Here is a 24952-nt window from a genome sequence, read left to right on the forward strand (position 1 = left end):
ATGGTTCAAAAGGAGATCAACAGTCAGATGAAGAGTTTGTGGAGCACTTCTCAGCAAAAGTGGAAACTGTTATCCGTGTTGTTCTGTATGCCATCCAGTGTTTGGTAGAGAGAAAACAGGAAGATGGAAAAGAAGAAGAAAAACCTCCAGAGGAAAATGGTAAGTTTATTAATTTACTTGAGGGGGAGAAGGAGAGTTAGACTGTGCAAACCTAAAAATTCCCTAAACTGTATGTCTAGCAGAGGTACCAATACACAAGGAAATTGCCATTTTAATAGAAAGTTTTCTATTTAGATGGGATGGATATTTCTAGATTGCTTGCTATAACATTTTTAGAATGTCTTGACTTGATTTCCGTGTTTTTTTTATGTATTTCAAACAAAGAGGATGAAGCCTCATTTGACGTGATTAAAGCAGGACATATAGCTAAGCTTTTGGATGAAGATCTCTCTGCTGATTTGGATTCTCTGCATGTGCAGAAAGCAGTCTTATCAGTTTCAGAACTCCTGGAGAACCTGAAATCTTACGGGGAAGATTACACTTCAGATAAACATAAGGTAAAATTGTTCTTCTCAAGAGTTTTTGGCCTAGGGGTCTCAAAAGATTTGGAATTACGAACTTCGGTGGTTAAACATGCATTGCTTCTTATTGCCCAATACTTTAGAACGAGAAGCATGTGAGAAATTATGGCCAAATATAGGTATTTTTCTATAGTGCAAAAGCCAGATGTTCCTTTAGTAAGAAGGAAAAGTTTTAGTTTTTGTGAAAATCTAGAAAAAGGTCTGGAAACTAGAAATTTCATTTAAACTCACCTACTGGTATCTCTGGTTAGAGCATCTGTTTTCAGTCTCTATCAAGGTGCATCTCAGTATGTACATAATCATGTATGATGGCTGTTCTTTGGTTTCAACTGCAGTTCTTCAACCAGTCCTGCTATTTGCTGGTGCGTCTAAAGCCCATGCTCTGCGAGTATTCAGACCTTATCCTGTTCTACCTCACTGTTTCACTGGCGTCTCACAGGAGTACTGGAAAATTGCTTTCTGTTCTAACTAGCATTTTTACAGAGCTTGCCCAAAAGGTAAGTTATTAGAGATAACAGTGAATATATGTTAAGCATATACTTAATGTATACAAAAGTCTAAAGTTAGAAACTAAGATGAAAGATGTACTTACTACTACAGGAAGTTTTGAGTTTCTGTTTGCCTTTGTTAGGGGTTTTGTCTGCCAAAAGAATTACTTGAAGATGAAGCTGGAGAGGGAGCAGCACAGTTCCATGATTACGAGGACGGTGGTATTGGAGATGGGGAAGGCAAGAAGGATGTGAGCGACAAAATAGAAAGTGAAGATCAGGCAAGTGTTTGGGGTTGTTTTTGTTTAATTCAAGTAAAACTGAAAAAGCCCTTTGAAATCCATGTTGTGGACGTTTCGGTTAAAAGAAACATGAAGTTACCTTCAGTCTCCAATTTAGGTTGGCTTTTATCTCTGCATATAAGCTTATAAATACTCTGGTACTTTAAGTAAGCTTTAATATATAGGCAAGATCCATTGTAATTTTTGGCTTTACCAATAATTCAGATAGAAGACAGTTTTCAAAAAGGTGAAGAGAAGGAGAAAGAGGATCAAGATTCTAAACCAGACATTGAAGGAGAAGACAATGCAATTGAAATGTCAGAAGACTTTGAAGGAAAAATGCATGATGGAGAACAGGAGAAAAAAGGTTTGGTCCTTCCACTATGGCAAACTTATAAGAAATGTTATAGATCAATCCAATAATGGTTGATACTTTTATATAATGAAGCATATACTGAAAAGTCGGTGTTCAACAACAGAGTAGTGCCATTAGTGTATGAATACTAAGAAGTATTAATACAAATGCTGAGAAGCGTACTGAAACACTTTCTGAACTGTACACAGAAAATGATGAAAATTCAGATGAAGAGGAGGAGCTGGATAAGCAGATGGGAAATCTTGATAATGCTGAAGCTGATGATAAACTGGATGAGAGGCTCTGGGGGGATGAAGATGATGATGATGAAGATGCCAGTAGTAAAACAGAAGAAACTGGACCAGGAATGGATGAGGTAAAGAGAAAAAAGGGGTGGGAAGAAGAATATCAAAGGAATGAAAGTCTATTAACTTGATGTGACTTAGACCATGAACTTCCTTGCATAGCTCTTGGTCTTGGAAAGGGATAATTTGAGTATATCACAGGTTTTCTTTAGTGTTGTCTTTTTTCTGTAGGAGATGATGTATTGTCAGTGAGACTTTGAGAAGTGGGTAGCATAACTGAGTTTCTTTTGGATTTGTTGGCTAATAGGAGGATTCAGAGCTCGTTGCAAAAGATGACAATTTGGACAGAGGAAACAAGGATAATAAAAAACAGCCTCCCAAGGATGAGGAAAAAGAGCAACAAGAGGAGGGCAGTGGAAACAAAGAGAAAATCCATGAACAAATTGATGAGGTAAAAATTACTTGGACTACCCAGAGTATCTTGCTGTTAAACTATATTCTGTTGCTCATGTCATGTGTTTCTGAGAATATGAAATGCTCTTTATGTGCATTGAAAAAAGTTAGTTCATTTCGGAGCTAGGAGTAAACCATATTGTATCCATTATATGTATATTTTCTGATCCATAATCGAGAAAGACTTTTTGTTTGCACTAACCTGAACTTGTAATGTCTGCCAAAATAGGCTTTACACTGTATTGATGTTTTGATGGACAAAGCTTAAATTCGTGTTCTGTTGTGTTTAGCAACAGAACCACTTTTAAGTCAGTGGGACTCATCCCGAAAGTCTGTATACAGTATGCTTGAAGATTCTGCATAGCATGCAAGAGTGCATTTACCATCTGCAAGAGTGCAGATTCTGTTCAGAATCTTTCAGTTAGGAAAATTCGATTCTGAACACAAAACATGCTGTTTTAAAGAAGTACCAGTTTATGTAAGTGCATTTGCTGAAATTAGTCTTTCTCTCCTCTTTACACATGAGGATGTGTACCACTGAAAATTTGTTTTTAACTGATCAGAATGTAATATTGTATCCGATATTTCTGTGTCCTAGAGAATTCAATAGTATCTTTACTTTTCCTCCCACTTATTATGTACCTGTTGTTCCCGCGCCCCCGACCCCTCCATTCTTTTGTTGACAGCGTGAGTATGATGAGAACGAAGTAGATCCTTATCATGGCCAGCAAGAAAAGGAGCCTGAAATTGAACCTTTGGACCTTCCTGATAATTTGAACCTGGAGAATGATGAGAAGAGTGATGAGGAGGAAGATGATGAAGGTACAGCTGAAAATATCTCTGCAGATCCCTAGATGAAAGCAAATGGAAATAGGGGGAACAGTCAGATAATAAGCTCCTTTTCTCTATAGAAAGAAGAGAGGTGGTGGTAGGATTCTGTATAACAAGAAGCTGCAGATTCACTTCTGAGTGTAAAAATATCAATATAACAAATGTAGGCCAGATAAGAACTCAACATGACAGCATTTTCCTTTACCTCCCTTTCACGCATACTGTGGAGCAGGCTTTCTCGTGTTATCCAAGTGATACACCCTAACTTATGCTAAAGCTCCTTATTTAATTGTCCAGTTGCTTTTGTGGTTTCTGTTTTTTCTGTGATAATTACAAGCACTTGTACTCAAAGTCAACTGACCCTCAAGAATATTAGGTTACAGGAAGCTAATAGGAATTCATCCTGCTGTATTGTTAGTTACAAACCAATTGTGACTTAAAGCAATTATATGCTATAGAAAATCATAGATTCTATGTATAGAATTCTCAGTATTTTCTTTAAGATTTTTTTTGATAGGTTGAGTAGTTTTATTCCAAATAACTGTAATATTCACTATCTCTGTACTTCACTGAAAGTTTCTAATTTTTTTAATCCAGAAGAAGAGAATGCTTTTGAAGTAGATGAGAAACCTGGTGATTTAAATGAGGCAGAGAAAACAGAAGAACAGAATGAAGAGGATACTGGTGAGACCAAAAGAGATGATCAAGATGCAGAACTAGCTGAAGAAGGCATTTCTGAGGATAAAGAGGAGAAGGAAGATGAAGGGGACAAAGATGCTGATGATCAAGAAGAAAATGCAGGGGACACTGAGGATACAGCAGAAGAGGAGGATGAAGAGTCACAACCACCTGATGAGGAAAAAAAAGAATCTGCTGAAGATAAGGGAATCCCTGCTGCTGACCAAGGCCTTCAACCTCAGGTAAAGTAGTAAATTAAAAGCCTGATTTTTCTGGGTTTTTTTTTTTTTGGTGTGGTTGGTTGGTTTGTTTTTAATTACCTTATACAAGACTCAAGAAATGGATGTGTTCTGTGATACTCTGAAATAAATTTGACATTGAGTAGGTGTAATGTTAGTAGGTGTTATCTTGAGAACCTTCAAGATAGCAGAGATGTGCTTACTATTAAGCTGGTGTATTTCTGTCATCTGTATTCCTGTTACCTTCTTGGCCTTCTGTCAGAATAGAACAGAATATTTCAGTTGGAAGGGACCTGCAATGATCATCTGGTCCAACTGCCTGACCAGTTCAGGGCTGGCCAAAAGTTCAAGCATGTTAAGGGCATTCTCCAATGTCTCTTAAACACTGACAGGCTTGGGGCATCAACCATCTCTCTAGGAAGCCTGTTCCAGTGTTTGACCACCCTCTCAGTAAAAAAATGCTTCCTAACGTCCAGTCTAAACCTCCCCTGGCGCAGCTTTGAGCCATTCCTATTCCTTCTGTCACTGGATACGAGGGAAAAGAGCTCAGCACCTCCCTCTCCACTTCCCCTCCTCAGGAAGCTGTAGAGAGCAATGAGGTTACCCCTCAGCCTCCTTTTTTCCAAACGAGACAAGCCCAAAGCCCTTAGCCGCTCCTCATAGGACTTTCCTTCCAGCCCTTGTGCCAGCTTTGTTGCCCTCCTCTGGACGCATTCAAGGACCTTCACATCATTCTTAAATTGTGGGGCCCAAAACTGCACACAGTACTGGAGGTGTGGCTGCACCATCACTGAATACAGTGGGATAATATTGACCACCTGCTTATACTATGTTTGTTGCACCCCAGGATGCAGTTTGCCCTCTTGGCTGCCAGGGCACACTGCTGACTCGTATTGAGCCTGCTGTCAACCAGCACCTCAAATGCCTTTCTGCAGCGCTGCTCTCCAGCCACTCCTCTCCCAGTTTATACTTTTGCCTGGCATCACTCCATCCTAGGTGCAGAATTTGGCATTTCATAAATTTAGTCCCATTAATCTTTGTCCAATGCTCCAATCTATCTAGATCCCTCTGCAAGGCCTCCTGTCCCTCAAGAGAGTCAACAGCACCTCCCAGTTAGGTATCATCAGCAAACTTGCTAATAATGCATTCAACTCCTGCATCCAGATGGTTGATAAATATATTGAACAGGATTGGCCCTAGAATTGAACCCTGAGGAACACTGCTGGTGAGCGGTCACCAGATGTAGCCCCATTCACTACAACCCTTTGAGTCCTGCCCTTCAGCCAGTTCTTCACCCAGGGCACTGTGAACCCACTCATCCCACAGCTGGACAACTTGTCCAGAAGGATGCTGTGAGGGACAGTATCAAGAGCCTTACTAAAATCCAGAAAAACTACATCCACCACCTTCCCTTCATCCACTCAGCGGGTGGCCTTACCATAGAAGGATAACAAATCAGTTAAACAGGACTTTCTCTTTGTGAACCCATGTTGACTGTGCCTGATGACTGCATTGTCCTTTAAATGCTTTTCAATAGTACCCAGTTCCTGATGTTTTTTAGAATGTTAAAATGTTATTTCAGGAAGTAGAGGGTAAAGATAATTCAGAGATGGATGAACAGATCTCTGAGCCTGAGGAAAGAATGGAGCATGAAACACAAGGGCAGACTGGGCAAGAAAACATGCAGAGTGACAGTGCTGTTGAGCTGGCTGGAGAGGCTTCAGAAAGAGACCAGTCTAAAGAGGTAAATTACATGGAAGTTTCCGAGTTAAAAATGCTGAACTTGTGAATATGTTTTCAAGTTACAATCATGGAACTGCTGCCATATTTTTAAGAACTGTGTATAAGATTCAATTTTTGGAACACCAGTTATAAATTCACTGAAAAAATTGAAGACTGTGTAGATACCTTCATAGCAGTGAAAACTGTGTGGCGAGTTTAGGTTAATTGTTGAGCTGCAGAACTGTCTTGTCTGCTCTCCACAAGAATAATATTTTCAGTTGGGAGCTGTTTGTCATTCACAACAGAAGGCAGCACAGCATTGCAGTTTAACTTCTGAAATTTGTCTACAACAGTTGCTATTTTCAGTTACACTTAGGATTTTTTTTTTTTTTGGTCTTCCAGGAATACGGAAGTGGAGCTTCAAGTGCAAATCAATCAGAAGGCCATGAATCCACACGCGTGGCCCGGATGGCTTCGCAGAAGCAAAGCAGAAAAAATACCCAGGTTCACATCTTCTTCTCCTTCTCCTTCTCCTTCTCCTTCTCCTTCTCCTTCTCCTTCTCCTTCTCCTTCTCCTTCTCCTTCTCCTTCTCCTTCTCCTTCTCCTTCTCCTTCTCCTTCTCCTTCTCCTTCTCCTTCTCCTTCTCCTTCTCCTTCTCCTTCTCCTTCTCCTTCTCCTTCTCCTTCTCCTTCTCCTTCTCCTTCTCCTTCTCTTCTCTTTTTGTTAATTTGAATGTCTTAATATTAACGAGCAAATAGGCAGGACTCAGTTTCTCCTTGTTAGAACTCTTGTTCTAATCAGTGTTTGGTTGAACCTCACTTGAAGTTCATGGTGTTAATTTGTTCTTTTTCAGAGTTTCAAGAGGAAACCTGGTCAGGCAGACAACGAGCGCTCAATGGGAGATCACAACGAACATATCCACAAGCGATTGAGAACCATAGAATCCAGCAGTGAAGCAAAGCAGAACACAGCTCAGCCTAAACAAAACGTGGAGGAGGCAGATGCATTTGAACATATTAAACAAGGCTCCGAATGCTATGATGCACAGACGTATGGTATGGGGGTATTTCTGGGAGTAAAGAGTTGTCATTGCAGGATCAAATCCTGAAGCGCTCCTATTTACTGTAGTTTTTCCCAGTATGTTTTTTAAATGTATGTTTTACAATCCTTGCTTTGGTAGCACCAAATTCACTACAATATATGCAATGGTAGCACCATTTCACTACAATAAATGCTACTCTTTGGCGATCGGGTTCAAACTAATAGTAACATTTTTGGAAATATTGAATTGACTCATAAAAATGGATTTTAGTTCAATAAACATATTTAAAATCTATTCTCTCCAAACCTTACTGCAATTATTTTGAAGCCCAAACTGCTACCACACATGTAAAATATTTGGGATAACACAACAGTTTCTTTATTCAGTATCAAACAAATTGATGTCTCTTTAAAAATATTCCTCTAATCTAAATTTAATTAATAAATTGCTTTCTATTAAAGTAACTAGTCTATTTTATTCATCAGTTTTTCAGGGCAACAGCTCATTGACACAACATGGCACAGCACAGTGAAAGATAAAACTGAGGTTTGAGACAGTAGCTCAGATCTCTTCTGAAGTTCACTAAAACTGATCTGCAGTGGCCTCAGAATGCAACATTTTTTTTGCAACTTCACTACTTTTCCTTCCTCTTTCCCCTTAATAAGTATTGTTGCCTTTGTACAGATGTTGCTAGCAAGGAGCAGGAGAAACCTGTTATGCCTCTTGAAGAAAAGGAAGAGGGAGATTCTGCAGATGCAGCTATGGAAACGGAAATGCAGAACAATGAGGATCTCAGAGCAGTAGACACAGAGGAGCTGAAGCCAGAAAAAAAGAAGTCTACTGCCACTAAAACTCCTGGTACATTAACTTAAAAAAACATTCTAAACGTACACTGGTGTGCACCTTAAATGTGTATGTAGGTATTTATATTTGCATGCAATGGATGTGTGTACGTTTTATAAGACTAAAACATCTGCTCTTAATTGACTCTTCTGCAGCAGTATCCTTACTCCTGCCTGGTAATGAGCATTAGCCTTTGATAAATTGGTTGAGTGACAGAGGGGTTTGCTGCTTTCTTTCAAGTTTATGGTCTCTAATCTTTATCCACTTCTTTGAAGAAGTAAAAAGCAAACACTTTCCTGCTGTTAGACACAATGCCAATTTGCTGAGTTAGCTGGCATATAACAATGCATTCCAGTGTCATCAGCGTCACATAACTTAAGTTTGTGTGTAACTTGTGACACAACATCAAGAGGCTGAGGAGCTGGTCTGAACAACATCAGCTGAGGGAGCACCGAAGTGTCACTGCCTCACTGCTTTCTTCCTTAAGTGGGAAAGAAACAAAACAGAACTGAGCTGCCTAACAGAAAATGGCTCTCTGATGCGAATGGTTAGTAGATTGGAAGATGGTAGGTCTGACTTGTCAGCCACACAGACCACACAAACAACATAAGCTAGGTAGAAATAAATAACTCTTGCCAATTGCAACAGAAGTATTTAATTTTGGTGAATCTAAGTACATGACACTGTAGCTTGGAATTTTGAATGTTTTTCTTATCAAGTAACACAAAAGCTGGCTGGAGAGGGGAGACAAGTTTTACCAGCCTGAATTCACCTTCTTGCCTCCCACTCCCTTCAGGTTTAATGTCTTCACTTAAATCTCTTGCTAGACTCATTAGCTTTATGGTAGAGGCATGCATGTAATCAGTCTATTGGTTTTTCCCCATGGTTCTCTAACAGTATGTTCTGAAAAACTAGGATCTTTGAAACATCTACTACAATGTAATACTTTTTTTTTTTCTTAGAATAATTCTTAAAAAATGAGTTGTTAAACAGTGTAGTATAGTAGAAACAATAGTAAAGGGAAATCTTTAGCCCATTCCTTTATTTGTGGATTGATTTCTGATTTATAGGAAACTGTTCTATTACAAAAGTAGAGAGTAAAAGATAAGGTTGCCATTAGTTTTTTTAATGATGATTTTCTGAATGTTCTCAAACTGCTTTATACCTCCTGTCACTCTGTCAGAGAGGCTACGAAGCTCAAAAAAATGTACTTTACCAATGGAATTTTCAGGTATTAAAGATCTGTTCGCTAATGTGTTGTTCATTTGGCAAGAAGGTTATAAGAGAGAAAAACAGTTTGCATAAGGAAATGCATATTTATCTGTTCCAGTGAGTTGCAAGGTCTTGTATTCATCCTATTCCTAGAATTGATTGTCTTAAAATTTGTGCATTTCTCTTAAAATAACGTCTGGGTTGCACTACAAATCACGTGAGGCACTTTGTAAAAGAGTCAAGATACAATATTGGTTCTTGTCTTATGTGTTACCCACAAGGTTAGTAATTAGTTTTGTGATTGTAGGACCAGGTGAAGTGGAGCCAGAGATCCAGACTTTTGACTTGGAGGATGTCAATGACTCTACAACAGAAAAGCTACCAAAGGTGATTGAAGAGAAGCTAGAGAGAAGCAAGGACTCGACCATACATACAGCGCATCAGTTTTTGATGGACACTCCCCAGGTATGATACCCAATGTGTCTTCTCTAGGGGAACGTGCTTTGGCAGGGGGCTGGACTAGATGATCTCCAGAGGTCCCTTCCAACCCCAACCATTCTGTGATTCTGTGATTCTTACAAGCACAGTCATAGAAACAGTCTGGTTTATTTGACCTGAGTTAGTGAAACTCTCTGAATACAAAAGTTTAGAGTTACTTTCATTCAGACAACTAAGTAGCTTGCTGTTCTTTAATAGCAGAATGAAAAGACACAACCGTTGTATATGCACCTGAGTGATGTCTTTAAAATGACAATTCCTCTCCATCCTCACTCTTTTTAAAAAAAACTTATTTTTGTAACTGTCAAGAAATGTTTTGCTCAGATGAATCTGCTGATCAAATGCTTGAGTAGAAAGCGATAGGCAATGGTGTGTGGCCTGAAGATAAAAAAGGGGTTCAGAGTGATGAGAGAGCTAGGCGTCAATGACCTTAAAATGCCATTGTGGACGAAGAATTCACCTCAGTTAATTCATTGCAATGCACTGCTTCCTCAAAAAAGCTGATTGCAAGTATTATAGAACTTTTGTGAGCCTTTTATGATGTCACCATTCAAAAAATCAGATTAGAAAATCCTAGAGCTTCATGTAACACTCATATTTTTCCAATGCAAACTGTTAGCTGTGAGAAAGCGTTTTGTATCGTAAAGAGCCATGGCATAGAAGCAGTTGATGGTGGATAACCAGTTGATAAAGTAAGAATATTTTTAGTGTCTCTTTTTTTAGAAGTGCTGACCTTTCATGCCTATAATACTGTGTCCTGAGTACATTCTTTTGGGTGATATTTTACTGTTTCTACACACACCACGGAAAGGATCATATGCCAGATATACCTGACATTTCTGTCTTAATGCTAAATGTGTCAGCTCTTTGGAAAAGGGCTGATGAATGCAAGAGTGTTCTCATTGTCAGAACAGTGAGGTGCTGTTTGTTTTGGTTGGTTGGGGTTTTTGTCCCAATTGACATGCAAAACTTGAAACTGGAGGGGGAGCTCTTGGATCACCAGTTAATGAGGAAGGGAGAAATGTTACTGGGGGAGGGGAGGGGCAAGTTCTGATCTTTCAGCAAAAGGAAGAGGGAAGAAGCCCCCTGCACGTACATTCTTCCTCCCTTCCTTAAACCTACAGTAGGTGACCAGAGGGACTGCTGCTGCTTCTTGAGGAATTAGAAGTTATTGGTACTGTTGAGTTTGCATTCAGAGGCTTATTTTCCTTAATCCGTACACCTGCAGGTTATGCAGACCGTGCACTACTGTTTGGCTAAACTATGGCTTTACAAGTCAGGAACAGAAGTTGCCACTGAAAGCACAATAGAAGTTAAAGAAGTGTAATAAAGCCTGGGTGTCCTTTAACAGAATGGCTTGTCAAATAGTATTTGCTGGCAGGTAAAGAGGAAGATGTCATTCAGTTCTTTAAGTGGTTTGAATGAAGCTTTTAAAAAACTATAATTAAGTGAAGCATATTATATTTTGGAAGATACTAGATAGGTAGCATTCAGTCATTTGATCTCCATTATGCTGTCATTAAATCTCACGTTTGTCAAGATCATTTCATTGAATTATCTCAAAGTTCTGTATTTGATTATTTTCAGTGTCTGTATCGTAGATGTTCTTAGCTTTGTTTCTGTGTTGACTGTGTCACAGACGTAGATATTTGTGGGGCGGTATTTATACTTCCTGTATGTGGAAGCTATTAAATTACATTTAGAATCTTCATTTAAGTTTTTTCAGGTATTTCTGTCTAAAAGAGTAAGAACAATGCATTTTTACTTTTTTATAGTTTGCTATAGTTTGGGGATCACTAGATGTGACAACTTATTTTTCTGTCTCATAAATCTCATAACTACACTTCTAGCACATCGTTAGAGATCCTGAGGAGCTAAGAAAGGAACTTGAAAAGCAATTGGAAGCTTGGCAGACACAGCAGTCTGGAACTCCAGATGAGGTTCGTAACCTCATTTTAGTATAAAACTGTCATAAGAATCCTTCATTGCATTATTTCATCTTGTTTTACTGCTGAAGCATTGAGGAAGTCAAGCAGGCTGGAATCTAACTATTCACAACCGCATGATTTAGATGTTATTTTTGTTGTTATGTTTAAAGTATTTTGAAAAAAATTACATTATTCTTAAAGCAAGATGATATTTCAGATCTTGTTTTGAACACACTGTGTGCTATTTGCAGAAGGGTACTCTGCTGATAATGACTTCTAAAACTTGCACAGTTAGAAATGTTTTTCTCAGTCCTGCCACGCTCTCTCCATTTTGAGTTGTCACCTGCAGTTAAATGCTGGACACCATCTGCACAAAGTTATGTTGGACAGAAGCTGTCTGCTTCAGTTGCAGTGGTGGAGTTTGAGCGAACCAACAGCAGAACCAGAATATGATATTTGCTGTGATTGTCCTAGTCATGAATTGTAAACCATATTGGAAGTAATTCCTGAATGAAATTGCCAGTGTAGAGGCTTAACAATTCTGCTGAATTTTAATTAAGGTAAGTAATACTATTTGTGATGGCCGATAGAGAACCGAGTAGACTTTACAGCTTGCCTTGCTGTAATACCACTATCAGATGCTGGCTGTTACAAGATTTTCCTGTATCAACAGCAATGCCAGAGTCACTTTGTGTACTCCTAGAGGAATGGTCATTGCACATTGCAGCTTTGTAGCAGCAAGGAGCATCCTGAGTTGAATGCAAATTGTCATCTTTGTAGAGTGCTTACAAGACACCCTCACGGGTCCAGCTGATAGTTACCTACTACCTCCCCTTTGGTACACTAAGGTTTGTTTTCTTTTTTCAGTCAGTGCTTCCCAGTTTTTTGTTTTTTTCATAACTCACTTTTATTTCTTTCTGTGATGTATGATGTTTTAGGAGAAGGAAGCAGCACAGTTGTGGCAGAGATATTTAGTACTGACCGCTCCTCTATCACAGCAGCTTTGTGAACAGCTAAGACTCATACTGGAACCTACTCAGGCAGCCAAACTGAAGTAAGTTGGGTCTTTCTGAGGCTTCTAGTTTCTCTAAACTTATGGTTTTGGAGGGCTTTAACCTCTGTACAACTGCAGCTCTATGTTGTTCTTGCTTTATAGCAATTATGTGTGTTCGCAAATGCATTCATTTTACTTTTGTATGGGAACAGTAGGTTATTTTATGAAATGCAAACGTGATGTAGTAGTAGGCACCCATCCTGAGGATACTGCCTCCTGTTTTTATTTCTGTGCAACAGGTGATCAAACCAACTTAAACCTGTGAAGTTCTGTTGAGTCAAAGATTATGTTAAATGTCAAAATGTTCTATGTTGGTTTTAACATTGCGTTTTGATTTTTTTAAGAGAACTAGACTTGTTTTAAATTGGAGGAGTCTAAATTCAAGGTCTTCCTTCCATTTTAGGCACCTAGATTTAAGAACTTTTAAAAACACTGAATATCCATCTTGCATTAAAAATGTGAGATTTTTTTGATCTCTACCTAAGTATGAATATTAGAGCTACTAATTTTGTTTTTCTTATATTTTACAAAATGTTGTTGTTTTGCTGCATAGGCCAGGATTTCCAGAATGAGATATTTGCTGATAGTGCCTATGGTTATGTCTTTTTTCTTAACTTTCAGAGGAGACTACAGAACGGGGAAGAGATTGAACATGCGCAAAGTGATTCCATACATTGCCAGTCAGTTCCGAAAAGATAAGATCTGGTTGCGAAGGACCAAGCCCAGTAAACGGCAGTACCAGATTTGCTTGGCTATTGATGATTCCTCTAGTATGATAGACAATCACTCTAAACAGGTAAAATAAAAACTTTGGAAAAAGTATGAAGAAACTACCTGTCATTGATGAGTGTGTCAGCCACTGACTTGTTTCACACAGAACTGGTGGCTGTTGGAAAGTCTGACTCTGGTGATTCTAGAGCAGTTATTTTTCTAGTCCATGTGCTTGAACTCTTGTGGCTTCACGCCTACGAGATTTGTTACTAAAAGATTGGTGAAAGTGACCTGAAAGGAGGAGATGTTAAATTTGTTAGAGGTGTACATATCCACTGGGAAATTGCTTTTTGTAGCCTATAAAAAGCCAAAATTTACTGAGCTATGGAGTTCATTGGAAGATTAAATATTAGTTCATCATAGCTCACTTGTAGGGTTTTTATTTATTAAAAATGTGTGTTTCCTGCTAAACAGTTATTTCAGTGTTTAGTTAATTAGCCCGCCTAAACTGGTATCTCTTTAATCAATCAGCTGAAGCCCTCAAGTAGAACTAGTGTATTTGTATTGCAATTACTATCTTGCATAACTATAACAGGAAAAAAGATAGGAAGTCTCTTCATTTATTTTACTAGACTATGAAAAATAATTTCAGTAACATTCTTCATATTTAATACTGAGCTGTGAGTGAAACTTGGCATATCCTATTTTTGATGTAACTTTTTTCTTCAATAGCTTGCATATGAATCCCTGGCAGTTATTGGAAATGCACTGACTCTTCTAGAAGTGGGACAAATTGCTGTGTGTAGGTGAGTTTATCTGAAATCCTGACTTCTCTTCAGGAGTTCAGAGCAGAATGTAAGTACTGTTTTCACGCTGTAATTTTTTTTTTCTCTTCTAAAGCTTTGGAGAGACTGTTCAGCTGCTGCACCCGTTCCACGAACAGTTCAGTGACCAGTCAGGGACACGGATATTGCGTCTTTGCAAATTTCAGCAGAAGAAAACAAAAATAGCCCAGGTACACAAGAATGCCTCTAGGTCAACAGGTTTGCACATCTTTTCCAGACAAGACATCAGCAGCTTCATGGTTTCATGATCACTTTGTAATGTTTACTGGTTGTTAATATTTGAGAGTGTGATAGCTGGTTAGGTAACAGTGTGATAGAAGGGTCACAATTTTGTAATGGTAAGAGTGTTTTCTCACTTTTAGTTCTGATGGATGCCACTTTTAAGCATTCATCTTTCTCTGTTTGTATTGGATCTTAAACAGTATTGTGGGTACAAGCTATTGGGTGCCCCAATGCCAAATCCCGTCAAAGTTTGTGCGAGTTTAGGAGGTTTTCATGCCATGGATTCCACTGCAATAGGTGGAGGAAGAGCTTTATATGTTTGTCAGACTTGACTGACTCCTGAGGAAAATATACTTCCTGGACAGCTGCAAAGTTTTCTTGTTTTGGGAAAGTTTTTGCACTCTTAGCTTTCCAGACTTGAATAAGATCTTCCGTTAATGTTAAATGGAAAAGGGGAGACCCAAAGAGCTCAACGGTAATCTTATAAATGCCAAAATTGAGAGGACTTGACAGTTGATGTCATTAATCTAATGAGGAATATGTAACTAGATACTTCTGTTGCAAGTTGAAGCCAAAGAAGTTCAACCTAGAAATAGTATGTATATTTTTAATGATGCCATTAATCACTTGAACAATTTACTGAGGTTTTGATAGCTTTGTTAGCATTGGAAAAATTTTCAATCTGGATTGAAGGCTTTTCTAAAGATTCTTTAGTTCAAAAATACTAAATTTGAAGAAGGAATTAATATAGGAAAATGCCAAGGACTGTGTCTGTGTAGGTGGTCAGACTAAACTATCTCGGCATTTAAAATACAGAAATGTGTTCTTTAGAAATGTTACCATTATTAAGTTTATTATTTTGTTATGAGATAACTTAATCTTCTTATTTGTTTCCTTTGCAGTTTCTAGAATCATCAGCAAATATGTTTGCTGCAGCACAGCAGTTGTCTCAAAATATTAATCCGGGTGAGCTTTTTTGTTACTATGCTTGTTGCCATGGCAGCAGAATGCTCACTACAGTCCCGAAGCAATATCCTGCCAGAAAGACTCTTAGCACTGAGACATCACTTGCATTAGGGCTTTGGGTTTTGCTTTGTCAAAAGGAATGTTTGGTTGAAATTGAGCTCAAAACCCAAAAGACGCCTATGCCATATTTGTCAATAATTCACTGAAATTTTGTTTAAGGCTTTTTAAAAAGGCACGCCTTACCTGCCTCCCTTTATGGCATATTCCCAGATGGTATTTAAGTCCTTAGACACTGCCTGCTTTAGAGCATTGTCCAGCTTCCTAGTGTCCTTGACTCCCATGGCACTTCTGCTTTTGCTTGAGAGCTTGATTTCTGTAGGTATCCAGAAGCACACTGTTCTGAGGAGGAGGAGCGTTTGCCTCCTTCCTGCCTTTCTCTGTGGTGCAATTTTAGGTCATGAGCAACTTGAATTTCCCAGAAAAGCTGGAAGGCTTGTTACCTCACAGCAGATCCTCACAGCAGATCCATAGTTAGCCTAAAAGGCTGCTTTGTGCTAGTTAAAAGCTTGTCATGGTGGCACACATATTTTTAACAAGTTCTTATTGTTAAAGTACTCCAAGAAATGGACAATCTGGGATTTATAATCCACGGCTGCTTTGCCACATGGTGGCCAGGCTGTTGGAAAATTCTGAGGGGGATGCAGCAGCAATCAGGGAGCAGCAGTTGGCTCCCTATAATCAGGGAACTAGCAGGAGAAAAGGCCCCTTTTTGTGAAAAGACTGAGCCCTGTCACATTTGGGGCCTGTCTGCAGAAATGGAGGAAGTGTTCTGCATCCCTCCCTACCTATTATGCTGCGGGGGGAAACAGGAGAGAAGGGCTTGCATTCCTGACTGTAATTACTGTGATTTCCCTTGTAGTTAAAAGATGACAGAGACAGATACATAACTTAGTTAGAATGTCCCTTTAGAGGGATCTATCTCTGACTCTGGGGGCAGCTTGGGTCAAGTAACATGTCTCGCAGAAAAGGGCCAGTGCTGAGAAACCCAGCACGTGTGCTGTGTGTGTTTCAGGCTAGCTTGTCTGGTCACAAGGGCTGAATGCCCTGTAGTGGTTGGATTGCCTCAGCTGTGCCTCTGGAGCCTACCTTTTGGTTTAGCTTCCTCCAAAAAGAATCCATTTTATGCAGTTCCAGATTGCTCTCTGATGGAAGCCAAGACCATTAAAGTGAGGACAACAGGGAAACACGTTTCAAAAGCACAGTCTTAGTCCAAAGTGAAACGCTAATACAGGTGCACCCATAGGTACCTGCTTTTGGAGGAGTAGATTTGGACTCTTACTTCATTGCAGCAGCTGCTGCTCTACTGAGGTAGTGATCTAGTGGCTGGACTCTTATAATTCAGCCAATATTTAACTCCTCGGCACTTACCAGGCATGAAAGACAAGGCCGTGACTCAATTCATTAGGTGTTTTCCATGGTTTTCATCCTTGATTATGGTACTGAGGGACTGGGGTTTTTCTCCCCAGTTGTTCTCAATGGTTTCACACAGCAGGAAAAACTTTCTTGACTCACTCATAACTGCAGCTTAATGTTAAGTCCCAGAATTGTATTTGATAAAGACTTAATTTCCTTAGGAATACTCTGAGGGTTTTCCCATTATACCCCCAGGGCTAACAACCAAATAGTCTGCTTACCTTTTAAATGGATTACTCTAACTTACTGGAATTTAAAATGTTCTTTGTGCTCAGAAACAGCGCAGCTGCTTTTGATTGTATCTGATGGAAGAGGCCTTTTCTTGGAAGGCAAGGAACGAGTGACAGCAGCAGTTCAAGCAGCTCAGAATGCCAATATCTTTGTTATTTTCGTAGTGTTGGACAATCCTAATTCCCGGGTAAGTGAGTGAACAAGGGAGAAGTATTCAAGTGCAGTGAATAAGAAACTGATACAAATCTTTTTCTTGTCTTTCGCAGTGCTTTACAGCTATCTTATCTTTTGCAGAGGTCAAAGATATTTAACCCAGTTTCAGTTTTTAATGACATCTTTTAGATCTTCTGTTTCTCCTTACTGTGATGGTTATCCTCTTTTGTATTTTAAGAAAAAATTCAGCTTCTCTGCCACAGCAAGTCCAAGTAAGAGCTCCTGTCTTCAAATGTAATGGTTGTAGATTTTGGCCACCAGAGAAGTATCTGGCAGGCTTACAGATTCAAGTTTGAGATGAACGTTTTGTTCATCTCAATTTTGATTCAAATTGATCATTTCTGACAGCAGTCGCCATTTAGAGCAGCTGGAGCTGTATGAGAACATTAGACAGAAAACAGTATATGAGAGTTCAGTGCCTGAATTGGGAAAGCTGGGTACCGTATTTGGTAGCTGTGAAAAAACTGTTACATTTCCTTGGCTGGGAAGCTGAAATATCCAGGAGCTTTTCAGGGGACTCTGTAGTGCAGTAAGTGAGCAAACTTAAGCCTTACTTTGAATTATGTGGTGAAGACTCTAATTACGTAGTGAAGACTCTAATTTTGTAGTTCACATTTTCTTCCTATATCTTTATTTTTCTATACAAAACTCATCTGCAATATTTATTGTTGAAAAATGAACAATTCTCTTGCTGACAAACTATTGTAAGGTTCTGAAGAAGCCTAGCTATAACGTCAAGCAAAAACTTCGGGCAGTGAAATGCAGTTTTTTTTATAAGCTTTATTAATTTTCTGAGCTGCTACACTGAGCAATTAAGAAGTTATTTTACAAGAAGCACAGCTGGAGTTTAATCTGATTTTTGTCTTTGTAGTATTTGTTGAACTATTATAAAATAACTTGCTAAAGAATCTTGTATCAGATCACTGCACAAACGCAAGCTGAACTCTTAGCCCTAAAGAGCTTACAGATGACAGTGTGCCAGGAAGGCATCAAATGTATAAAACTAAAGTGATTACAGTAAACTCAAATCATAAAATACTAAGGAAAGACAGGATTTATTTATAGAACTTGGTATTGCAGAAGCTTAAGCTTAGTCTCTTCTAGCCTATAATTTGTTGATTAGAGCAGTTTTAGATAAAAGGGCAAAAGCCTTTAAACTGCTTTGTGTTCAGCTGTTGATTTGATTTACCATTGAACCCTTACAGCTTTTAATCTTAAAACTCTCTTAACTTTTAATTTAACAGAGAAGGAATTATAAGTATTTGAAAAACGGGATAAATAATATCAAAGGCCTGTAAAAGTTGCATGTGGTTTAGTAGTAACATCCATTATTTTCTACAGGATTCCATTTTGGACATTAAAGTACCTATATTCAAAGGTCCTGGAGAATTGCCTGAAATCAGATCTTACATGGAAGAATTCCCATTCCCATTCTACATGATCCTTAGAGATGTGAACGCGCTTCCGGAAACTCTCAGCGATGCACTCAGACAGTGGTTTGAACTGGTGACCGCCTCAGACACTTTGTAGGCTTTGTAGACAAAGTCAATACCCAATTGCTGCTAAACTGCTGAAATACATGAAACAGCATTTCATCGGCGAGGTCCTAGGGCCCCTTTGCAACTAGGGTTGATGCGCAGGAGCTGCCCTCTGGCAGTCAGACTGCCCGAGAACAAAATGGTTTAGGTGCATTCTCCCACGTTTGTCAGGGGACAGTTATACAATCGTGAGACTGTCTTCTTTCATTGCCTATTCCCACAAATAACGTAAAACTTCCTTCAACTTCTCTTGTAATACCTTTTTTTTTAAAGTAATAAGTTATTTGTAATGTTCACAAAGGTAAAATTATTCCTACCACTGGTCTATTGCAATAAGAAAAATCGGTCTTGCTTCTGGGAAGGCATTTCTGCATTAGATGAGCTTCAGGTGTCTTGCAAAAAAGCATTCTTGAGCTTCACCACGTGGCTGGTGCCTCTTTGGAAGGACTGGGGGGAGCAGAGGAAGCAGATGGTTTTAAACAACCAAAAAAATAAGTACTTGAATACTTGAAACTGTTCTGCAGTTAAACACATCCTATTTAATTATGGCTGATTTTTGTCTGACAGTATCAACAGGGAGTTTTATGAATAATGCCATATGATCATCCCTGTATTACCAGTTCACACTGTGAAGTTTGCCCCTCTGTCCAAGGCAGATGTTGAGGACCTTTCATTAATCCGATGTCTTAGAGCATGGACATGACTTTTCATTGCAAAAGCTATGCATCTTATATTGTCTGTACTAATAAAAAGAGGTACCATTGTTTGTAATTATGATGTCTGTTCTTTCAGTTGATCAAAGCTTGAATAAATTAACCAAATTTGCCACATGGAAATGCTGCATTCTCTAGCAGTGCACAAATACGAATTTTCATATGAAAATGTATTGTGGTTTATGTAACTTCAACTCCTGTCCCCCTTTTATGAGGATGTGCCAGCACGGAGTTTTGATTTGGTGTCCAGCCTTTTGACTTCTCTCAATGAAAATCTGAAGGAAAGTGGTCTAAACTCTCATTGAATATTTTGTGTACAAAGATTGAAGGTGTCTCATGCTAAGTGTGGTGCTGGAGTTTATCAGAAAAGGGCTGGAAATGTGGGCGTATTGCCAAGGATGTGATCGTTCTCTTTGGCTTCTAGGTAGAAAAACCTTACTTGGAGTGTTTTGGTAGCTGTTCTGAGATGCAGTAGTGGCAAGACCCAGAGGTGTGAAATGGCCCAGCAAAGCGGTTTCTCCTGTCTGTGTAGCTTTGCCACAGCTAATTCATGATAAGCAAATTTCAGAACTGAAAACTGAACAGAGGAGCTCTATCCCATCAGAATTTAAATGTCAGGTACTATATAATATACTTCAAGGGTTCTTTAGATCTCTCATACATGTATACAAATACTTATATGCTTTGGGAATTTAACTGTGGAAGTAGGTGGGTTCAGTTCATTAAGTAATTCTCTAGAATGTCCTTTCATTTCAGACTTGTACTGAATATTTGTAGTAGGAAACTTGGAGAAAATATTTTTAAAAACTTTTCTTAAGGTTGCAAGGATACCCTTCCAGCATAAATTGTAGTTTGTTGCAAGGATGTTGTTGCAAGTGAAATTGTGTCTCAGGCTCTAGTGCTTGCTGCACAGATGTTTAAACAAATCAAGTTTTTCCTTTATCTGTAATTAAGCAAGGGCTCGCACTAAATTTGGTACAAGGAAACACGGCGTAGCACAGAAAGGGAAGGCATTGGTTAACTGCTATAGTTTCTCTGCAGGCCAGCTCTATGACTGTATTTGGGTTTGACATTCATTGACACTAAAGAAACTGTCGGTGCCCTGCACTGTTAGCAATAATTACATGTCTGGACAGAGCTGCAAGGATTTAAGAGAGGCACAAGGCAGCTTAGTGTCCTGTCCTTGCTCAGGTGACTTCTAGATCTTATTGCGCTATTTTAATTTGATCCTGCAGTTAAATATATCGGCTACATCAACCTTCAAAGCACAGGCTTCCGTGAACTGGAAGTGTATTGTTTATTATGTGGGTGCTTGGTTTGCTGCTGGCGCTTGTTTGCATTTTTGGAAGAAATAGAACAGTGGAGGACGATGACTGCGCACCCTACCCCTGCCCCGCAGCCTCTGGTGCGGTGCCTGGTGCCTCTCACGGCAGTACGTCGGGCTTCCAGCAGCCCGCCGGGCACTGCCCGCAGGGCTCGGTTCTGCCCCGAGCACGGCGCCTGGGGGCCGTAACAAGCTTCCCGGTGTGTGCGGGGGTTGTGTTACCCCGACTAGCGCTGGCAGCCGGGAAGGGGGGGGGGGCGGCCCTTAGCGGGGGCTGTCCGAGCGCTACAGTCACCCCCGCCCAGAGGCCCAGGAAATGGCCGCCGGCGGGCCCCGCCCGCCCGGGGAGGGCTCGGCGGCCACGGCCGCGGCGGGAGGGGCGGAGCTGCGCGTCATGGCCGCCGGCCGCCTCCCGCTCAGCGCGCTCACCCTGAGGCAGGTACGAGCCCGGCGCCGTGTCCCGCGGGGGAGCTCGCCGGGGCGGCGGGCTGCGGGGGCTGCGCTCTCCTCCGGGCTGCCGCCGCCCCCCGGCTCGGCCGAGCCTGCCGCCCGGCCGCTGCGCTCCTGACGGGGCCCCCGCGCAGGGCCCGCCGGCCGTGGTGGCACACGGCGGTAGCGAGGCGGAGGGAGGCGGCCGCTCGGCGGGAGCTGCGCTGGGGGCCGCGGCGGCGGGCGGCCGGTCCTCCGGGGTGGCCGGGAGGGCGAGCGGGCACTCGGCCTTGTACTGCTGCGTTCTGTGCCCACACCTGGCCTCAGGCGCCATAACGTGTTCCCCGTTTGGTGTGTGCCGCTATGTGCAATGTAAGTGTGTTGGCCGGGGATCCAAGGCAACGGCGCATATTTCAGTAAAGGCAGCGGGGAACTTGGCGTTTGTTTCAAGGTCCTTCAAAGCCGACAAAGCCGACAAAGCCGCTGAGGGTGCAGCTCGCAGCGGAGCGTCCTGGGACCACGCACAGCCTCCCCTCTCTCCTTCCCAGTTCCTCAGGCGACAGCAGGTTCTTCAGCTGTACAGGAAGATCCTGCGGGCTATTCGCGACGTCCCGGCTGAAGCAGATCGTCACTATTTAAAGGACTGGGCCAGGGAGGAATTCAGGAGAAATAAGGATGCTACAGATGAGGTGAGGGTCGGGAACCCGCAGCCCCGAGCGCCGGCCCTCGTGAACGATCAGTGCGCTGTCCTGTGCTTTGTCACACGGGTTTGGTTTGTAGGTGTCACTTCTAGACTGGTAGGAAGGCTGCTGATAGTAATTTCTGTTAAGGAGCATTTATGTGAAGAAGTAATTCATTATCTCTAAGTATTATCCCCCCTGTTGGCAGTAGTAATGTTTCTCTGATTTCCAGATAATTGGACTTAAAAAGCTAAAAATCCAAACAAATCCTGCTTACTTAAACTATGAATCAGAAAAATTGTATTGAATAATATCAGATAACTAAGGTAAACTTAGTAACACTCAGGCTTTATTAGAGCTGCTTTTTTTTTTCATCTTTAATTTGAACTATATTCAACGATAGTCATCCAAAATCAAACAGGATGGTTGCGGATATGAAGTATGTATGAAATGCAGAAACCTTTACACTTCTGGTGTGTCTCCTGTCCTCTGCTTTCTAGTTTGTTCCTTTTTCCAGCCAATGCTCAAGGACTTGGTAGCTGAATTACACAGACAGAGCATTACAGTACTTTTAGATAAAAACAATGGTGAGAGAAACATCCACTTGTTCTCTAAATCATCTGTCTTCGTAACGCCCTTGCGCAGTTGTCCCTACTTCCTTGCAAAGGCGGTAGCCACAGAGGCGTAAAGCAAACATTGTCAGGAGTTTGAATCCAGTTCAATAATGAGTTTTAAAGCAAAGCTATAACCAGCCCCCTAAACACATCGTTAAGGCATTGGAGAAAATTAAGTAATTTATTCACCTGTTTTTTAGCCATCTCAGTGACTATAGTGGTAATTCACACAAAGAAATAGATCGCAATGGTGCTGGTAAGAATTGTATATATGTTAATGTGTTAAAATCTGTGTGCTTGTGTAAAACCTGTGCTGCGTACAGACGTTCAGTTCCATAGGTGCCATTTTGTTTTACAGGATGCAATCAGGATGATGATTACTCAAGGCAACATGCAACTTCAGGAACTTCAAAGAACACTTAAGCTGGCAAAATCCTGATCTGCATTTTGTTGACAGATGGGCTTTCATCTGCTGTGAACAAAAACAGTATTTTTTTTTTTTCCAGAGTGTGGTTTTAATAGCAGCCTTTGCTGACAACCTGGTGGTGTTTGAAGGTAGAATCTACTGCACTGGGGTTTTTTGTTTGTTTTGTCTCCTTCCTCATCTTGGTTTGGTTACTGTCTCCTGTGGAAAGCCCTCAGACACAGAGGACTTTAAAGAACTGAATGGATGATGTACACCAGCAGTGTTATGCCAGGGAAATGGAAAATAAATATAAGCCAGATGATTTTGTCTGTTTTCTATTGCGGCAACTCTCAAGTGGTAACATTCATAGTGGTAACAGCTCTTTCTCTACTGTACCCAGGATTTTTACCAACATTTGGGGTTAAAAAAGCATTTGGGATAAATAAATGGACCCAAAACAAATAAAGATGATAACACATTAGGAAAATGTTTTGTATTTAGATATTGATTTTTCAGTTGTCGCTGAATAAAACTGAAAGGGGAGGTGTTTACATAGGAAAATGAGAGATTTTAGCCTCAGAAATGGTTATTACCAATGTAACAGGAAGTACCTTCAAGTTAGTATTTAAAGGTCAATATAGAGTAGAATTACAAATAGAAGATAAAACTGTTAATGTTGTGGTCTGTTTTTCCAGTGACAGGAGAAGGGGCAATGGGCACAAGCTGAAACATGCGAAGTTCCATCTGAAGACTTGACTTTGAGGGTGACAGAGCACTGGAACAGGCTGCCCAGGGAGGTTGTGGAGTCTCCTTCTCTGGGGATATTCGAAACTCACCTGTATGCGACCCTGTGCAACGTGCTCTAGGGGAACCTGCTTTGGCAGGGGGTTGGACTAGATGATCTCCAGAGGTCCCTTCCAACCCTTAACCATTCTGTGATTCTGTGATATGTCCTATTACTCTTCTTTTAATGGTTAGCTTGCAACTGTTCTTACCTTCCTGTGAATTACAGTGTATTTTTTTTTTTTCCATATAACTTAAAAATGCTAAGGTGAGGCCGGAATTTTTCTCAGCATTAATAGCCAGACAACAGTAGATGGATACCTGACTGTCCCGTAGCTGTGTGCAGTTGTGGTTGTGGTTTCAGGAGATGCAGGAACCTTTCCCTCTCCCACTCTGCGATCACAGTTCACTTGCGAAGCCCCTTCCCCTTGCCCAGGCTTTCTGCCCAGTCCCTGAGCTGGACGCCCTCACTGCAAGTTCGGTCAGTGCCACTGCTGGCACAAGGGAGGGGATGGGGCAGTGTTTCTCTCCCCCCAGACTACAGGAGGGATGAAGGACCTCACTCAGGAGCAGGAGGTGTGCTTCTTGCTGGAGCCAAACAAAGGGTCTTCAAAGCTACAGACAAGCAAAGCTGCTTTGCAAACAGCTGCTGCTTGACAAGAAAGAATGCCCCCTTTTTTTTTTTTTTAATTCTTTTTCTGAATGTCATTGTAGGAGCCTTTCCTATGATGTTTATTTAGCTTTGCAGTAAAGGGTATGGTGCCTGCAACCAGTGAGGCTGCTAAAGAGTTCAGGTTTGCACAGACAGAAGCCTTTGAGCTTCTAAATCAGTCAATGTAAATTATGTATTAATTTTGTTAATCTAGATTTTGTTTACATTTCCTGGTAGAATGCGCTGACAGTGTGTTTGATTGATTTTTAATGTGACCAAAAATGCTGTTTAGAAAGGAGTTTTGACTAAACAAAGCCATAATCTGTGTTGGCTTATTCTCACATGTAGCCTTCCATTTCCCTGCAGCCAGTGGTTTGATTTCTGCTCCTTAATTAGGACACTGTCCCCTGCCACCTCATCGCACTGCTTTCCATCCAGACCCCCGAGCCTGCGTTACTCCTGTGACTCCAGTTTGTACATTTCTAGGCTGTAGCCACATAATCCAGGAACAGGCCTTGACAGTCAGGGCCTGGGACAGCCGCTGACCTCCCGAGTGCTGCTGCCTGGGACCTCCACTCCTTTGTGGGCTTGTCAAGGTAAAACGGCCTGCCAGAAGCGTTTAGGAGTCCACATACAGTCTG

General features: G+C 40.8%; 2 protein-coding genes across 2 annotated transcripts in view; both read left to right on the forward strand.

Moving 5' to 3' along the window:
• Nucleotides 1-19531, forward strand: part of MDN1 (midasin AAA ATPase 1) — a 104922-nt gene extending 85391 nt beyond the window's left edge. The window contains exons 81-102 of the mRNA XM_068416982.1: nucleotides 13-159; nucleotides 385-557; nucleotides 917-1078; nucleotides 1213-1350; nucleotides 1576-1717; nucleotides 1915-2081; nucleotides 2318-2461; nucleotides 3150-3285; nucleotides 3892-4214; nucleotides 5794-5955; nucleotides 6336-6437; nucleotides 6788-6989; nucleotides 7661-7834; nucleotides 9339-9496; nucleotides 11380-11469; nucleotides 12396-12511; nucleotides 13133-13307; nucleotides 13955-14028; nucleotides 14123-14237; nucleotides 15192-15255; nucleotides 17004-17146; nucleotides 18514-19531. Coding sequence (XP_068273083.1) covers nucleotides 13-159; nucleotides 385-557; nucleotides 917-1078; nucleotides 1213-1350; nucleotides 1576-1717; nucleotides 1915-2081; nucleotides 2318-2461; nucleotides 3150-3285; nucleotides 3892-4214; nucleotides 5794-5955; nucleotides 6336-6437; nucleotides 6788-6989; nucleotides 7661-7834; nucleotides 9339-9496; nucleotides 11380-11469; nucleotides 12396-12511; nucleotides 13133-13307; nucleotides 13955-14028; nucleotides 14123-14237; nucleotides 15192-15255; nucleotides 17004-17146; nucleotides 18514-18702 — 3296 coding nt within the window. The 3' untranslated portion in view covers nucleotides 18703-19531. The remainder of the gene's footprint in view (nucleotides 1-12; nucleotides 160-384; nucleotides 558-916; nucleotides 1079-1212; nucleotides 1351-1575; nucleotides 1718-1914; nucleotides 2082-2317; nucleotides 2462-3149; nucleotides 3286-3891; nucleotides 4215-5793; nucleotides 5956-6335; nucleotides 6438-6787; nucleotides 6990-7660; nucleotides 7835-9338; nucleotides 9497-11379; nucleotides 11470-12395; nucleotides 12512-13132; nucleotides 13308-13954; nucleotides 14029-14122; nucleotides 14238-15191; nucleotides 15256-17003; nucleotides 17147-18513) is intronic.
• Nucleotides 19532-21063: 1532 nt separating this feature from the next.
• On the forward strand, nucleotides 21064-23198 carry LYRM2 (LYR motif containing 2). Its single transcript, XM_068406219.1, has 3 exons — nucleotides 21064-21186; nucleotides 21725-21865; nucleotides 22829-23198. The coding sequence occupies exons 1-3, from the start codon at nucleotides 21064-21066 to the stop codon at nucleotides 22907-22909; spliced, it is 345 nt and encodes a 114-aa protein (XP_068262320.1). The 3' UTR covers nucleotides 22910-23198.
• Nucleotides 23199-24952: the final 1754 nt, after the last annotated feature.

The sequence above is a fragment of the Nyctibius grandis genome, chromosome 1 (genome assembly GCF_013368605.1).
Source record: "Nyctibius grandis isolate bNycGra1 chromosome 1, bNycGra1.pri, whole genome shotgun sequence".
Taxonomy (NCBI): domain Eukaryota; kingdom Metazoa; phylum Chordata; class Aves; order Nyctibiiformes; family Nyctibiidae; genus Nyctibius; species Nyctibius grandis.

Bases quoted from the DNA above. Each gene is read 5' to 3' on its own strand.
- LYRM2 (XM_068406219.1), top strand. From the start codon at position 21,064: ATGGCCGCCGGCGGGCCCCGCCCGCCCGGGGAGGGCTCGGCGGCCACG. The intron at 21,187-21,724 runs GTACGAGCCCGG...TCTCCTTCCCAG, and splicing joins GCGCGCTCACCCTGAGGCAG to TTCCTCAGGCGACAGCAGGT. The intron at 21,866-22,828 runs GTGAGGGTCGGG...TTTGTTTTACAG, and splicing joins ATAAGGATGCTACAGATGAG to GATGCAATCAGGATGATGAT.